Genomic DNA, 17,171 nt, shown 5'->3' on the forward strand with positions numbered 1-17,171 from the left:
TAGGACAGCGGGCACCCTGCTGCCCCAGCTCTATAAGGACACTGGGATTTGGGGGACCAAAGCGAGTGCAGAAGCAGGTAGAGAAAGCAGAATCTAGGATACACTGGAGCAAGGGTGGGAGACTAACAGCCTGGGGCCAGGGCTCCCCGACAGCAAGAGGTAAAGAGGTTCTGCCAAGATCCATGGGTAGAAGGCCCAGGTCTCTGACAGGTCAAACACCTCCTTCTAAGTTGTTCTGTGGACCCCCTTTCTCTAGACAAGCCCTCTCTGTGATGACCCAAAAGCTGAATTTTGAAAATGGAAAACAGAAGCCCTATATCCAACATTGTAAGCAAGAGCAGCTGGGACCTTTTTCGGGGTTACCTTGGCCCCTTAAGAGAGCCTGGTCAGTCCTGGCCCAGGGCACCCCTCAGCCTTAAGGGAAGAGACTCCGGCCCACAGGACCAGGACCCCAGTCCCTAGAAGGCACCCATCAAGGACAGCTCTCTCCAGAGAGGCTGAGACCCTAGGACCTGAAATGACCAGCCAGCCCCAGTAAACCTCAGCTCCCCCCTCCTCCCATCTTGCACCCCTGGTGTCTGGCTAAGAGGGTGGGAAAGGAGCAGCCCTGCAGTGAGTGCCACGTAGCCCTTGGAAATCACCCCAGCTGCCAAGGCAATGGGATGTGGGGCCTGGGGGTGAAAAGCTGGACCACAGAGGGTAAAGGGCTCCCAGTGTCTCTGAGATGAAGCTCAGGGTGGGTAAGCCTGGGTTCAGGAGGAAGGCTCAAGGAGGCCAGGAAGATGTGGCCAGGGGCCAAGGCCTGGATCCTGTGGAAGATGTGGGCAGATGGTTCCTGGTGCCCCCTTCTCTCCTGGGCAGCATTGGTCTCTCCCCACCTCTGGGTCTGAGGCTAGTTGGGGGAGGGGGCACAGCTGCTAAGGGCTGCCTCAGGACAGAACAGCTCTTAGGAAGACACAGGTTTTATTCACAAAACGAGGAGGGGGGGCAAGCATTTGGACTGTCTTATATGTTGCTCTGAATGTCCCCACCCACTCTTTCCCCAAGAACTACCGGCATCTTCTTCCAAACCCCTAAATCCAGGACCCAGACCTGGAGCCCTAACGCCTCATCTAACTTCCTGGCAAACATGGACTTGCTCACTGGTTCCCGCCTTTGGAAACCTAGGCCTGGAAGCAGGTGGCCTGTGGACCCGACCTCTGTCCCCACAGGCCTGTACTACTGCTGAGGGGCAGCATCTCTCCCCTTGCAGACCCTTCCACTGCCCAGCTCCTAGCAGCCTCATTAGCATGCGGCACTCTCCGTCACCACGGCAACCAGCTGCTCAGCTCCCTCAGGCGTGACAGCACCAGCCATCTTGGTGAAGGGGAGGCCAGTTCGCTGCCCTGTCTCCCACGGCTCAGTCCAGCCTGGCCCAAGGGAGCTCACCCTATAGCCTGCCTCCCCACCCAGCCTTGAAATCACTACTCCCTCCTCATGCCCAGCTCCCCCTCAGTGCCTCCCTCCCATGTCCACCTGTGGCATCAGCCCTTCCTCCCACCGCTGAAGAGGCTGGCTGTGACGGATGGCATTACCGAGGGTCCTTTCCTAGGGCACTTTATCTGGCTGCTCTGTGTCTTCTCTCTGCTACAAGAGGCTGGGGGGAAAGGAGGTGGGGCAGTCGGAATCCCCCAAAAGGAACTGCTCATCAGAGGTCTGGGGAGCAGAATGGCTGGGTTCCTGGGAGAAAGCTAGGCCTAAGACACAACATCAAGAGGCGAGAAAAGAGGGGGAAGGCATGGAGGACTCAGAGAACTGAAGAGGTCCAGAGCGTAGTGCCACAAAGGAGGCCCCAGCCCACCCCCCTGAAACCACCACTTGCCAAACCCACCTCTCCACTCTCAGTCTCACTTCCTCCTCTCCCACCAAAATCCCTAGAGGACCAGCATCAAAAGAAGGGAGCCGGTTATAAGGGACAAGATTCAGAGACACACAAGCAGAAATGTTACAGAGAGACACACAGTATCATCACATCGCTAGGTATGTACACACACAGCATCACATCCAAACCATCAGACCACTGTGCCGCCCCCAAGAAATGGCTAGGCGATGTCACAGGTCTCAGTCCCCACTAGTCTCCAAAATCCAGCTTCCCTGCCTATCCTACTCGATTGGAAAAGAACTGTTCCCTTTCTCTCTCTTCCTAGCTCCAGTCGCTTCTCCCCAGAGCAGCCCCCCTGCTTGCTTCTCTTGGTCTTGGTCTGGCTGTTTCCACCTCCCCGTTTCAATCCTCTCTGCCCCTCCCTCCATGCATGTCCTTCCTCTTCCCACCTCTATTTACCCCCTCTCCTTCCTCCTGAATATCTGCCCCCTCCTACCTCCCCCAAGCCTCTCTCCTCCACCGTGTTTCCCCTTCTCTCTTCCTCACTTCATCTCTCCCTTTGTTCCAGAGCAGACATGACATCAAGAGCAAGTAAAAGTCACATCAGCACTAAATCTTATCTCCAGCCCTCAGAAGGCTGTGTCCACCAGACACGCAGGCTCTCTCTCACACGCAGAGGTAAACACTGACGCTCGGAGATGCAGGCACAGGCACACACACTCCTACAGGGGCACAGAGATGTGGGCCTCGCCACGGAAGACAGGACGATGGAGGCATACACCTCCACACATGCTCAGACGCATATACCCAGCAGGTATGTGCAGATGTGCACAAAGGCACACAACAAAGCAGAGCTGTAGGCATGTGTGCTTGCTCACACACACACACACACACACACACACACACACAAGGGTGACACACACTAGGACCAGGGGACCTGAGGACATTCAGAGAGAAGAGACATCAACCAGAGAGACCAACCAAACTGGACACCACAAGGAAAAATGGATTCCAACCCCACACTCAGACCAAGAGCCCCCCCCTTCTTTTTTCCCAGGACTCCTGCTCTCCCCTGCACCTCCCAGGGCAGGGCCCAGGGAGCTCCTAGCCCAGGGCTGTGAGCATCCCTCCCACTCCTGCTTGCTTCTCCAGGAAGAGAACGCGGGTAGGTTTGGTGACTGAGATCCCATCTCCCACCCACCTTGCCACCTGCCTTCTCCAAGATGGCCATGTGCGCTCACCAGCAACCCAGCCTCCAAGTCTGGACCATCCAACCCAGTCTTCCCTCTCCATGACCTAGTCCACCCCGGAGGAAGAAAAAAATGGGGAAAACCAACCCGAGCTGGAAGGTTCAGAGAATGACAGGAGCCCAAAGACAGCCTAGGGAAAGACAGAGGCAAAGAGACAAAGAAAGAGGTCCCGGGACAGAGCTCTGGAGAAAAACCAGAGAGAGAAAAGGCAAACAAAGGAGAAGAGGGAAAGAATGGAGAAAGCATCCCCAAAGAGTCACACTCTGCACCCTTGCCCTTGGCCTGGGCGGAAAGAAGCAGACCACCCCCACTTACTGGCCCCTGGGACAAGGGACAGGGGCCTGCCACAAGTGTCCATCAGCCCAGAGAAGCCGACACCTACCCAATACTCCCTGCCCCGGGGATAGGCCCCCACCCTCTGCCTGCACTCTCCAGACCCCAGACTGGACTGAAACCAAGTGCCCCCAGCCCCATGTCAGCCCCGTAGGCACAGCTTTCCTGAGCTTCCTCAGCTGGACTGGGCACAGCACTGTTTGCTCACTCGCTTCTGGGCATTTATATCCTCCAGTCCTGTCCCTGGTCCCTGTCCCTGTCCCTCCGTTTACTATCCCTGTCTCCTCCCTAAGGAAGAAGAAAGGCCAGTGGAAGACAGGCAACTGGAAGGGCCGCCCTCTGCTTGGCCGATCTCCCCAGCATACCAATAAGGAGGGAATAGGCTAGAGGTGGGGCAGAGGCCGCCAAGAAGATGCCCAGACATCCTTCCCCAGGCCCGGGCAGGGGAGGGAGCCCTTAGGTCGCTAACGATTCCCCCTCACGTAGGACCCCACACAACTGATCCGCCACTGCAGTGACCAAAAGGCCCCACTCACCTTCCATGGGGTGCTCCTCTGCAGGCCAGCCAGGTTCAGGAAGGGGTGAGGTGGAGAGAGAAAAAAAAAGGAGGGCTGTTAGCAGGGATACCAAGACAGGGTCCTCAAGCCCACCCAGGCCCTGACACAAGTCACCCAACCTAAAAGGTTCTGCTGGGGATGAGACAGAGACAGAGGTGTTTCTTGAGTCGGTGCCTTGCACTTAGGATCACACAGCCAGATAGGACCCAAGCCTCGTATCACAGTTCAGGAAACTGAGGCCCAGGGCAGGGAAGTGACCACTCAAGGTCACATGGAGAATCAGAGGCAAAGCCAGGAGTGGCAGGCAGGCGTCCTGACTCCCCCAGGCACGCTCCTCCCCTGTATTCCAGTACGTATCTGAGACAGATGGGGACACGCTCACATGGGGCTCACCAGAGACATACGCTCAGTGACACACTAACATACATAGGCACTTATAGGTCCAGAGACTCGTATAATCTCTCACATGGCTCATATCTAAAGACTTTGCACACAGGACCCAACCACCCCCCACTGCTACCCACCCAGGGGAGAAAAGTCATGGGTATACATATCAGAAAAGTGCTGTGTGACTCCCATCCCAGTCACTTAACCTCTCTGAGCCCCCAGTCCCTCTTCTGTAAAAGTGAGAAGGGTGGTTTAGAGCATTTCTGAGACCCCCTCTGGCTCTAGTTTTGTGATTCTATGATAAACACCTTCTTAACATCTGAATGAGGCAATGGGGTCCCCAGGCTGGATGGGCTTCAGTGGTGGAGGGGGTCAAAACTCAGTGGGCCACACTGAGCCCATCCCTAGGTCATGGCACAGCCTTTGGGCAGTCAGCCCTCACCTAGTAGGGCCGGTGTGGGCTTGGCCCTGGAGCGTGCCAGATGAGTCAGGAGAGAAGGCTGAAAAGAGAGGACAGAAGCAGTTTCTTCAACTCCTGGAATGGGCTGGGCTCTGGCCTGCCTTTTTTTTTTTTTTTTTAAATATATCTTTATTGATTTCAGAGAGAGGAAAGGAGAGGGAGAGAGACAGAAACATCAATGATGAAAGAGTCATTGATTGGCTGCCTTCTGCACACCCCCTGCTGGGGATCGAGCCCGCAACCCGGGCGTGTGCCATGACCTGGAATCGAACACCCGATCACCTGGATCCTAGGTCAGTGCTCAAACGCTGAGCCACGCCAGGCCGGGCTGGCCTGCTTTTGTTAGAGGACCAAGTCAGCCCTCCCCAAACACTTCTGGCACGCCCACCTACAGGAGCCTGTAGAGAAGCCACAGGCGGAAATAGAAACGGCACAGCCTACAAACACAGACCCTGTGAGGAAACACACACACGCACACACGCATGTGTTCCCCAGGATACAAGCGCATACACACAAACAGCAGTTCAGTACATATTGAGGCTGCAAGTACACACAGTCTCCTCCTACCTCCAACCTTATTTTGTGCTATTTGCTCATTTGCTCTTAGGGGTTTAGCTCTACTCCAGAAACACATACTGTCATTTATCATAACGTATGCCACCCCCATAATACACACACAGGCTGAATGCAGAATCAATACCCGCACAGTGACCTAATACACAGTATTAGATGTGTACACACCACGCCCCACACACACCCTCTGGTGGTAAAGACACCCTGAGACCAACACAGCTCCCTTTTTTCCTATCTGTCTATCTATCTGTCTACCTATCTATCTCCCATTTTCTAAGCCTACACACACACGCCTCTACCTATGTGTTACAAACAAAACTTCCTTTACCTGACAGTTGCATCCCCCAAAAGCTGTCTATACGATGCCTTTCTATTTTTTTATTTTTATTTTTTTGTTAATCCTCATCTGAGGATATTTTTTCCATTGAAATTTAGAGAGAGTGGAAGGGAGGTAGGGAGGGAAGGGGAAGGAAAGAGAGAAAGAAACATCGATGTGAGAGAGACGCATGGATTAGGAGCCTCCCGTAGCCGCCCCCACCAGGGGCAGGGATCGAATCTGCAACCCATGTATGTGCCCTTGACTGGGATGGAACCCGTGACCCTCGGTGTGCGGGCTGACACTTTAACCACTGAGCCACACCAGCCAGGACATGACGCCTTCTTAAACAAGCTGAATCACGTTACGTTGGTAGGGCCTGGTTCACTGGAGAGGCCCCCGGGAAAACCCTTGGTCTCTCACGACGAGCCCTATGTCAGATCTCTCTGGCCCCAGGTGCGAAGGCCCTGGTCAGTCAGCACAACCACCTCTCCAGCATCTGTACAAACTAGGAGGCACGGTGACCTCCAGATAATCCAACATGGCAAGTATTCCAAAAGGTATTTATTGTCCCCTGCCCTGCCACCGACCTGGGTCATGCTGTGCTCAGGAAAGCGAAACAACTAAGCTTGGTTTGCTGTCTATACAGGTTCTCCCTCTCCTGGCTTCAGAGAGATGGCACCTAGGGACTCATTGACCTCGCTTTCTTCGCTGTTCTTCGCTTTCTGCTGATTCGCCTGTGACCCTCACCTGCCATCCCGGGCCCCTCCAGGCTCACTCCCATGCCCTCCACCCTCCTCTCTCTTCTCCGATAGGTCACTTCTGTGGCTTAGGGGCCCCCCAAAACTGTATTTGCAGCCCCAGCCTCTTCCCTGGGTGCCAGTCCTGCATCCTCACCCGTCTGCTCAGCAGTTACTTGGACAGCTCTCTGCCATCCAAACTCCACCACTAACACCATGCTCGACATTGCCACCCCCAAAACAAAGTGCCCATTTCCCTGCGTTTGGCAAAGGCACTGCTTTCAACCAACACTTCTTGAGCACCCACTAGGCGACCCACACTCTGCCAGGCTCCAGAGATCCCATTAGTGACCACGCACCATGCAGACCCCCAGCATGTGCCACCCATGTCAGCCTCAGAGCAGCCTGTATGTGCTCAGTGGTATTAACTACCTCCTTTGGATAGAAAAGGATACTAGCCCAGGAGCACAAAATCCCCTTGGCCTTTGTCCACTGCACTCCTAAGCCACCATAGCCCTCACCCTCACCCCTGGTTTCCTGCGTTAGACTCCTGCTGGTTGGTCTCCCTGCCCACCCCAGGCTGGCTCTCTTGGCACCAGTACCAGATACACCTGGCCAAATACTGCTGTGATCAACACACACACAACACACACACATGCACACACACACTCAGAACTTCTCAGGGGCTCTGGTACAAACCTCTCTCTGTCCTCTTGACCTAAATATCCACCTGCCTTCAGAAAAGCTCTACCTGAGTGTCTCAGGGATTTTTCACACACCACATGTCCAAAATGGACCTCATAACCCCTCCCCTACAACCCCTCTCCTGGGCCTGCATTCCCTGATTAGGTTAGGCACCCAGAAATCAGCCCTGTTCTGTTTTCATACCAATCACCAGGTCCATCAGCTCCACCTCCTAAAACCCTAAAATCTAAACTGAGCTCCTAGAAGCCCTTTTCATCCCTCCATCACCATCAGCACAGCCCCAAGGACAGACCCTCATCAGATCCTCTCCTCAGAACATTAATAAGCCTCTTGAACGACCTCCCGCTAGCACCAGTCTTTTCACCCTGCAGCTCACAGCCCAAGCACCACCAAAGTGGTCCAACCAAGTCACGGGCCTACTTATAACTTCAGGGCTTCGCAGGGCCTACAGGATAAAGCCCAACCTCCTCAGGAAAGACCATTAGAAATTTGACCACTCCTCCCCCAACCTCCTTTCCTACAACAATCCAGCTTCCAGCCACACCCAACTTTTTCCCATTTCCCTAATATGCCACTTTTCTGCACATACTATTCACTCAGCTTGAAACTCCTTTGCCCATCCCCCTTCTTCCCATCCTCAGCAGCCTGAAAAAGTCGACTTTTGCTTTCAGACCAGGTCAATACAGCTCTGTCTGTGTTCTGAAGTGACCCCCCCCCCAGGCAGAGCAAGCCATCTCTCTTTAGTGCCAGCTCTCGATATGTACATTGTGTCATTATTTCACTTATCGGATCTGTCTTGCGATTGTGTTTCCATCTCTGCTTCCTGACTGGACTGTGAGATATCCAAGAGCAAGGACAATGTCTCATTCATCTCTCTACATCCAGCTGTTTATGCAGTTCCTGGCTCAGGAAAAAGCATGCTTATGTTTGTTGAATGAATAATAAAAAGCACTTCTCACGTAATGAGCACTTCAAGAGTACCTGGCTCTTCCCATGCACTGTATCATTTCCTCACCACCATCCCCTCATCCATGGATACCGCTATTACTCCCTCGTAAAGATGGGGAAACTAAGGCTCAGAAAGTGGAAGAAACTTTTCCAAGATCATATTATTCGTGAGGAACAGAGTCAAAATCTGAACCCAAATCTGTCTGGCTTTAAAACTTCCAATGAAACTACATTTTTGGCCTAGAAGTCAAGACTTCTAGAAGTTGACTTTAATCTACAGTTCTGATTTTATCTCCCACAAGGCACAAACATCTTGCTCTCCTCACTCGCCCCTGAGACACCTGACTCACACCCCCACCTGGTACACTAGACTCCTCATTTAGGCTGTTTTCCTGATGGGAAAGCCCTGACCTTTCCTTTCCACCTCCACAAATCTCACTCAGTTATCTCAAGATCTAGCCAAGTCCCACCTCCTCCTTGAAGCCTTCCCTGACCACTAGGATTAATAATCATGGTAGCATTTATTCATCACTTAGAATAGAGCCTGGCACATTGCAAAAGATTCCACATATTAACTCACTTGGTCCTTAAACAACATTATAACCTCCATTTTACAGAGGACATTGAAGAACAGTGTGATTAAGTAAACTGCCCAAGTTCACACAGCTAGCAAATAGCAAAGCTGGGACTCAAACCAGGCAGCCCACGCTCTTAGCTATTCCGCCATATGAGGTTTTCCTTGGGAACATCTACCTTGTCTCTGGGGTCTCGCAGCAATCACTCCCTGTACTGCTCTCTTGAGCAGTTGGTCCCGTTCTGCCCGGAGGAACCATCTCCAGACACAGAAACTGTCAGGACGGCAGGTGTCAGATGTTAGAGCTGACAATGAGTCCACATACATGACCTCATTACTCAATCTCCACACACCTGGGTTGTGGCTGCCCCACCAGAGGGCATAGATGGTACTATCTTGCCCAACATAAAGTTGTGAGTCCAGCAGGTTCGTTACTGAGGACATTGATGAAGACTGGAACAAAAAGAAAAGGTTCTGAGAGCCAAGACTGACATCATAACTGTTATGCATGAAAACTGCTGTTTTCTCATAGGAGAACCTCTCAGACCCTGCCCAGGCTCCACTTACTGTTAGTGGCACACAATCCTACCAGGCCTGGGAATGCTGGTTTCAAAGTTCACAGACACGGAGAGCGATGAATATGAGATGCTATCTGACAACCCCTCCTAAGGGCGGAGGTGGAAAAACTAGAAAAAGCTAATATAAGAATTCTAAAGTCCAGCAGTCAAGCACCATTTCAGGCAGGGACAAACCTCAAAGAAGGGAAAATCCAGTGCAGTGCCTGAGGGGAATCACGACACCCTGAGTCATCCGGATGAGGTTAAATCACATTCCAAATATGATGCTTACGGAGGCAGGGAGGTGTGCAGCATATATGAAGATTTCCACCTGAATGGTTTCAATGTTAGTGAGCAGTGTGTTTTAATGGGAAGAAGCCCACTTTCCAGAGTGGGTTCTTCCTAGAGGACTCAGAAGATTGACAGTCTCCCAGTAGATTTCCACTGCCTTCTCTCAGTGCTGGGACAGCCAACCAACAAATACAGGAACACCCTCATCACATACCGGCTTAAGGAAGCTGTGGCCTGAGAAATTTGGGGTAGTTACTGATTTCTGATCAAAAGCTATCCCCAAGCACCCCAATAAACCAAATGCAGGTAATCCATGGGCACAGTTGACTGGCCATCTCTCTGTTTGGAGGCAGCATGGACAAAGGTGGGGACAACAGGTCCCAGAGTCAGCTCAGGGTTCAGAGCCCAGCTCTTACATCTCAGGTGGTGATCATGAGGATTAAATGAGATAAAACATTCATGGCACCTAGCGAATGCTCACTGGCTGCCAGGCCCCGTGCTTTCATCCTTGACTATGTGATCTGACTCTCTTTTTGTTCCAACTGCTCCTTCACTGTCTGCTGCTGCTCCTCTCCCTCCTCCTCCCAACTGGATGCTCCTCTGAAGTCTTTCACCTTCTCCTTGGGCACTTCATCTGATTCCAGAGCTTCAAATACTCTCTCTCCATGCAGGTGGCTCCCACATCTCCATCTGCAGCCCCACCTTCAGTTCAGAGCTCTGGTCTCATATTGCTGTCTGGACGCCTCTGTCTAGGAATACCAAAGGGTATCACAACCCAGCACATATGTGATCTGCGGCCAGACCTGCTCCCTTCCTGACTTCCCCCTTTCCTTTCGCGCACCCACCATTCTTCCCACCACGCAAACCTGAACTCTCATCATCTCTGCCCCGTCCCCACCTCCCCCGCATACAAGAGACAGACACCCACAGCTCCAGCCTCAGGAGTGGCTCTCAGCCACGACTACCATTGCTGCCATCACAGCTGCCACCACCCTTCCTTGCCACTCCCCAAGACAACCAAGGTTCGGGGCCTCACTATCTCTTTCTTGAACTATCTCCCAACTGATTTCTCTACTGAATAACTCTGCCCCCTATAATCCATTCTACACCTCACTACCAGCTTCCAAAACAGCTCTTGTTAGTCACATACCTGCTCAAAATTCTTTTGTGGCTCCATCTGCCAATACCCTGTAGACAGTCAGCATCCAATAAATGTTGGTTGAAGGACTTAAGTCAAAACTCCAAGACCTGGTCTCAACCTGCTTCTCCTGCTTTAGATTCCACCATCTTCCCTGTACTCTTTGGTGCCCCTCTACGAACAGGACTACCTTTCCCCCCTTCCACACCTTTGTTCTTACTGATTCCTTTGCTTGGAGAGACCTCCCCCAAATCAAGCTTACTAATCAATGCTCAAGGCCAATCTTAAATAGCATACCCTTTATTACCAACCGTCCCCACTCTCCCCTTCTTCAAAACCCCAAGAGCAGCCCGGCTGGACGTGGCTCAGTGGTTGAACATCGACCTAGGATCCAGGAGATTGCAGTTCGATTCCTGGTCAGGGCACATGCCCTGGGTTGCAGGCTCAATCCCCAGCAAGGGGTGTGCAGGAGGCCGCCGATCAATGACAACTCTCTCATCATTGATGTTTCTCTCTCTCTCCCTCTCCCTTCCTCTCTCTGAAATCAATAAAGATATATTAGAAAAAAAGCAAAACCAAGAGCTCTCTGCCTGTAACAGTAACTACCATTTACTCACCACTTATTAGGTACCAGACATTGATTTAATTCCCATAACACACCTGTGATGTAAACGTGCTTATCCCCATTTAGGAAAAATTAGTCTGAAGGTCAGGTACTCATCTGATGTCATAGGCCTAGCAGTGAGTAGGAGAGTCAGATTCAAACCCAGATCTGAGCCTTGGAGTCCATGGTTTAATCACGAGGCCACACTGCCTTGCTGCATCTCTGTGGATATCTATTACACTATTTTATGTTGTTCTTTTGCTGTTGTGTATTAGCATTTTCTATGTGCTGGGCAATATTCTAAGCACTTCACAAGAATTAGCTAATTTAATTCTCACAACAAACCTATAACATAGGTACTATTATTGTCCCCATTTTACTGATAAGGAAATCAGGGCAGAGAGAGCTTAAGTCCAAGGTCACGGCCCAGGCAGTCTGGCTGCAGAATCTGCTCTCTTAATCACACACTAGACTTGTTTTTTATCTGCTTCCCCAATTAAACAGTCAGCTCCGGAGCAGCCCCTTAATTCATCTCTGATTCCCCTTCAGGCCCCAACACAAAGGAGGCCTTGAAAGCTACCTGTTGAATGAAATCACCAATGAACTTACAAAACACTCACATGAGACACATGCATCTACCTCCCTACCAACACTCACTTTACCGCTAGTTTCATATTTCTCTCCCAAACAAAGTACACACCTGACCCTGCCTTACACCTCCGTGTCCCCAGCCCTTGGGAGGTCTCCCACGAGCCTGTACACCCTTCTTCCTTGATAGCTTTTCAGCCCTTTCTCTACACACATGAGTGTCAGGAGGAGGAGTCTATATGCAAACCACTACAAAATTCCTGTCTACTCTAGCCCAGCTTTGGCAGATAATCAGCAGCAGGTATACACACTCAGTTGTTCACACTTAGCTCTGTCTTCAAGTACCTGTGTCCAGACACCCCAGAGGGGAAAAGAACATTCCCATTCTCACTCAATGGGTAGGCCCAGACAGGGGAAGGCAGGGGGGGACTCCAAAGGATCCACAAATCCATATGCACACCAAACACCTGAAGACATATCGGCATGTCTTGCATATGAAGTTAAACCTATTTTTTTCTAATGTATATTTGATTAACCACAATGGCAAATATAACATCGAAGTCATCTAAAAGCTTTCCTGAATTCATAGTAGCTTTGCATCGTCTATTTTCACAATAAACAGACATAAAATAACTACTACTTGTAACAGGTACTGTGAAGTGCTGACTTTAAAAATGTCCTTAATCTCATAAAAAGTTGAGAACCACTCAAAGCAGATAATAATGAAGTAACTGTACCTTCCAGGGAATCCTGGGGCCTCTGGCCCTGAGCTCTGTCTCAGAGATCAGGTGCCAGGCCTGCCTCCCTTGAAGTCTTCCTCCCTTAACCCCAATACCGAAGGGTAGGAGCCCCATCTTTTCCTCCTTGGCTACATGAAAATGTACGAGAAGTGTAATGAGCACAGGATACTACAGAAGCTTCCCAAAAAATAAGGAACACAAATATAAGGAGAGGGAATGGGATTATGGGGTGGGCGGAGAATCAGAGCTGCCACTGCGCTTGTCGTCTCCAGATGCAATCAGTATTTACAACCCCCATGCCCACCCACACTTATATCTGAAAATACACACATGCATATTTTCATATGCATATACAGCCTTACCTCAGGCCCTCATTCTTTCAAATACATATTAATATCTCTTCATTCATTCCGCAAATCTTTATCAAACACCCACTAAGTGTCTGGTACTATATTAGGTACAGGGAATAGAGAGATGAATCTCCCTGCCTTTTTATCACAGACAAAGCACCACTCACTCAATAGATACTACACACACACACACACACACACACACACACACACACACACACAGGGTCAGATACATAGCCACCTCTCACAGCCCCAACACAGCTGACACAAACATTCATTTGATACATATCCAGCACCTATACATATAATACATAAAACAGTCCCTCTCAACACAGGTACTCAAACGCATCTCAGACACACAACCACACAGCCCTCACTCAGAAGCACACACTGAGTGAGGGTTGTGTTTGGCTCGCAGGGAGCTTCTGGCCGATGAATCCTTTCAGGGAATGAATAATACAAGGGCTCTGTTTGGCTAGGGTGCCTCTGGCTCTGTTTTCCATACATCCAGGCCCAATTCTGCACAGCGAGACTGTGGACCAATTACAGTAACCTACCTCTCTGTGGCTCAAATTTCCCTTCCATCAAGTTAGAATGGCGGTTCATTCTATTTTCTTAGGAAAACTTGAAGGGGAGGGGTCGTAGGAACCACAGAATCATGTAAAGGTCATAGGAAGGATTCCTCATTGAGTCCAGGTGCCTCACTGAGGCCTCACATTAAAACGCATGCACATGGGTACCGATGAGCACATGCCCTTACACTTGAGTAGTCCCCACTCTACCAGGCACTGGCCTCCGGGCTGTAAACACTACTATGCAAACAGTCCCATTCACACAAATACACACTGCCAGACTCATTGGCCTCTGCATGCAGGCAAACACACACAAATACACAATTTCACAGTTTAGAGAACACCTGAGCTCCTTGGGGAAAAGGTGAGAAGGCTTAATAAACACAGTTCCTGAAGATATATCCCACAACCTTGTACAAATAACCCCACAAAAGCAATCCTAAAACCTTCCTTATGTATTCCTCTACCACAGCTATAAATGCACAATCAAAATACTGTGCAATACTTTTCCTGAATCGAAAGCTACACCTGCAGGCTCGGCTTTTCCTGTGGCTGTCCACATGCTGGCAGCCACGAGGACACCCGTCCCCAAAGCAGTCTCAGGGCCAGGCTACATTGTGGGCACACACACGCATAGGCACACACCTCTCAGGGCAGACGCACACCGCTGCTAAGTGGCCCACAGCTTCGAAGGGTACTGAGGGAGAGGAAAGCATGTCTGTCTGCACTTATCTGCAGGAAACAGCCGCCACTGACCAGGGTTGAAGGACGGGGAACCTCTCCCCACTCCCCCGCCAGACAAAGTGCCTTAAAGTCCCTCCTCCCCCCTCCCCCACTAAAATCACAGCCTGCCCCAGGCCTGGTGCAACGCCCACCTAGTCTCCTCACTTCACCCCTCTCCGCTCCCAGCAGCTGGAGCAGCTGGGGAGCTGGCGGAGCCTCCCCTCCCTCAAACCTCCCTTCCAAGCCCCTACTCCACACTCGACTCCGTACTCCAACCTCTCTCCAGAACACTAGTCTCCCTTCCAAAGGCCAGCTAGAAAGGGCAGGATGTTTAAAACAGAAGCTTCCATTCCTTGTCTCTCACCCGCGAGAAACGATCAGCCATTTTTTTTTTGCCCCTCAGCAAATCCGTCGCCGCCTAGTCATGAGCCTGACAAGCCTCAGCCACCCTCTCCCTCATTTTTCCTTCACTCTCGAAGGGGCTCTGCCAATTCTGTGAAAAAGACACTCGGTTCCCGCCCTCTCGGGGCGAGCAGTCACAGCCTCGCAATCCCCGCTCGCCGGGGCGCGCCCACCGCCGGGCGCCTAGGCCGTCGCCCACCCGCCGCGGCGCGGCCTCAGGCGCTCGCTTCCCGCCCTTCGCCGCGCGCGCTCACGGGCCGACCACGCCCCCGCCCGCACAGGCCCGGCCCGCAGCCCGTCGCCGACCCTCACCGGCCTTACTGCCCCACCCCGGGCTGACCATTCCCCGCCCCGCCCTAAGGGGCCCAGCCACACAGACCGTACCCGCGGTCTTCAGGACTCTCACAGGCCCCTGGCCTAACGCCCCAGAGTCCCCGCCCACACGGGCCCATCTACGGCCCCTCATAGGTCCCGCCCACTCGGGCCCCGTCCGCAGCCTCCGGAGCCTCACGTCCGCCCACCCGCCCGGCCCACCCGCCCTCGGGCGCCAGACCTTCAGCCTCTCCGCAGGACCTGACTACACAGGGCTACCCTCAGGTAGCCACGGGACCCTCTGGAGCGCGGGGTGCCGGCCCTCCGAAGCCACGCCCACACTGCCTGCGCCCACACTGACCGCCTCACCCCGGGGCTCCGGCGCCCACTAGCTATCCACACGCGCTCTCCCCGCACAGGCGTCCTCACACGCGATACGCCTCACGACCCTCGCGTGGTGGTGCACACTCACACCCCCGACCCCAGGGCCCCTCCATCCCTTCCCTCCCACACCCAGGCGCCCGCGGCGGCTCCCCGGCTCACCTTCGCTGCAGAACTTGCCACCGAAGCCCGTGTGGCTGCAGTCGCAGCCCACCTCTCCGGGGGCCAGCACCGTGCAGAGGCCGCCGTTGGCGCAAGGGTTGCGCGCGGGCGCGCACAGTGGGTCGGCGGCAGCGCCACGCAGGCCCTGGCTGCCCAGCAGCGCGGGGGGCCGCTCGCCCAGCTTCAGGTTGGCCAGGAGGCCGCGAAACGGCGGTTCGTACTTGACCGTGCTGAGCGTGAGCGCCGAGAGGCGCACGTCCGGCGGGATGCCGCCCACGAACAGGTCGCTGGCCACCTGCATCTCGCGCCGCTTCGAGCGCACCTCGGCGGCCCGGGCCTCGCCGTCCACCGCTAGCGCCGTGCGGCGCGCGTCGCGGGTCAGCAGCACCATGTGCCAGCGGTCGTCGGCCACCGGCGTGTCCAGCTGCAGCGTGGCCGGCTCGGCGCACGAAAGCGTGAAGCGCAGCCGCAGGCGCCCATCCACCAAGAGCAGCTCCAGGAAGTCGCAGTCGCCGCCGTCGTCCAGGTAGAGCAGCAGCGCGCGCGTGGCGTTGGTGCGCAGGCTGAAGCTCAGCTCCCCGCTGCTCGCGGCGCCCGCCCAGCGCGCGTAGCGAGCCCACTGCCCGGGGCCGCCGCCGAACTCCAGGCCGCCCGCGCCCGCCGCCAGCGTCAGCAGCACCAGCAGCAGCGGCGGCGACGGCGGCCGCCACGGGCTCCCGGGCGCCATGCCTCCGGCGGCCCCAGCCCCGCCCGGCCCCCGGCCCCGCTCAGGCTTCAGAGCCGCGGGCGCATGGGGCGGGGAGGGGGCCGGGCGCCCCCCGCGCGGAGCGGGGCTCTCTCGTCGACTCACAGTGCCATGGGCCTGGCCCCGAGGCCACACGCTCAGAGGCCCAAGTGCCGGCTTCCCCGAGCCGCGGCGGAGGCGCCCCTCCCCCGCTGCGAGCCCCGACGGAAGATGGGGGAGGGATGCCTGCGGGAAAAGAGAGAGGAAAAGGTTAATGAGGGGCTGCGGGGAGGGGAGGCCGTCGGTGCCTAGCTACCCCCTCACACCAGCGAGCGCCCAGTTCTTTCCCTTTAGCACCTGAGGAGGAGGAGCCGCCCTGACCTGGAGAGCAAGAGACATCACCGAGGATGGGAGTACTGGGGCTCAACACCTGGGGAGAGATGTCACTCCCTCGAGGCATTATTGGTTTGAGACGTGGGCAGGTAACACCTTAGAGTCCCGTAGGAGCCCAACCCATACGTCCTCACCCTCGACTCCGGTCAGGACCAGGGCCAGCTCCTCCAGCTGGTGACCCGGGCCCCTTCCTCTTTGAGCCACCCAAAACCCTGGGCATGGCTCCCACCACCAGCCACGGCTCCCTCTCATCAGCTCCTTATGCTCGATAATGAAGTTGCTAAATAATTCATTGGGATTAATTAAATGTCAATTCGTCAATGGTATCAATGGCTGGGAAGCGGATAAAAGAAGCCAGACAGGACCCAGGCATCCAGGCCCCAAGCCCTCTGCATCCACGCAAGGACACAGGCATCCGATTCCTTTCTCCAATCCCCGCCCCTGCAACCACACTCACCCTTTCCTGGGCTCCAACCCCACTGCTCACCAGCCCAGATCCTTCATGAACCTAAATGTTTGTCACCCTCCAC

The 17,171-nt window shown here is 53.8% G+C and overlaps 1 protein-coding gene across 11 annotated transcripts in view; it reads right to left on the reverse strand.

Moving 5' to 3' along the window:
- Positions 1–16,251, reverse strand: part of NRXN2 (neurexin 2) — a gene marked incomplete at its 5' end in the record, with an annotated part of 96,779 nt that extends 80,528 nt beyond the window's left edge. For all 11 annotated transcript variants that reach the window (XM_081153405.1, XM_081153404.1, XM_081153403.1 and 8 more), the window contains 2 exons: positions 3,981–3,998; positions 15,525–16,251. In XM_081153405.1, coding sequence (XP_081009531.1) covers positions 3,981–3,998; positions 15,525–16,251 — 745 coding nt within the window. The remainder of the gene's footprint in view (positions 1–3,980; positions 3,999–15,524) is intronic.
- Positions 16,252–17,171: the final 920 nt, after the last annotated feature.

Source organism: Miniopterus schreibersii, assembly GCF_964146895.1.
Source record: "Miniopterus schreibersii genome assembly, chromosome: 12".
NCBI lineage: Eukaryota > Metazoa > Chordata > Mammalia > Chiroptera > Miniopteridae > Miniopterus > Miniopterus schreibersii.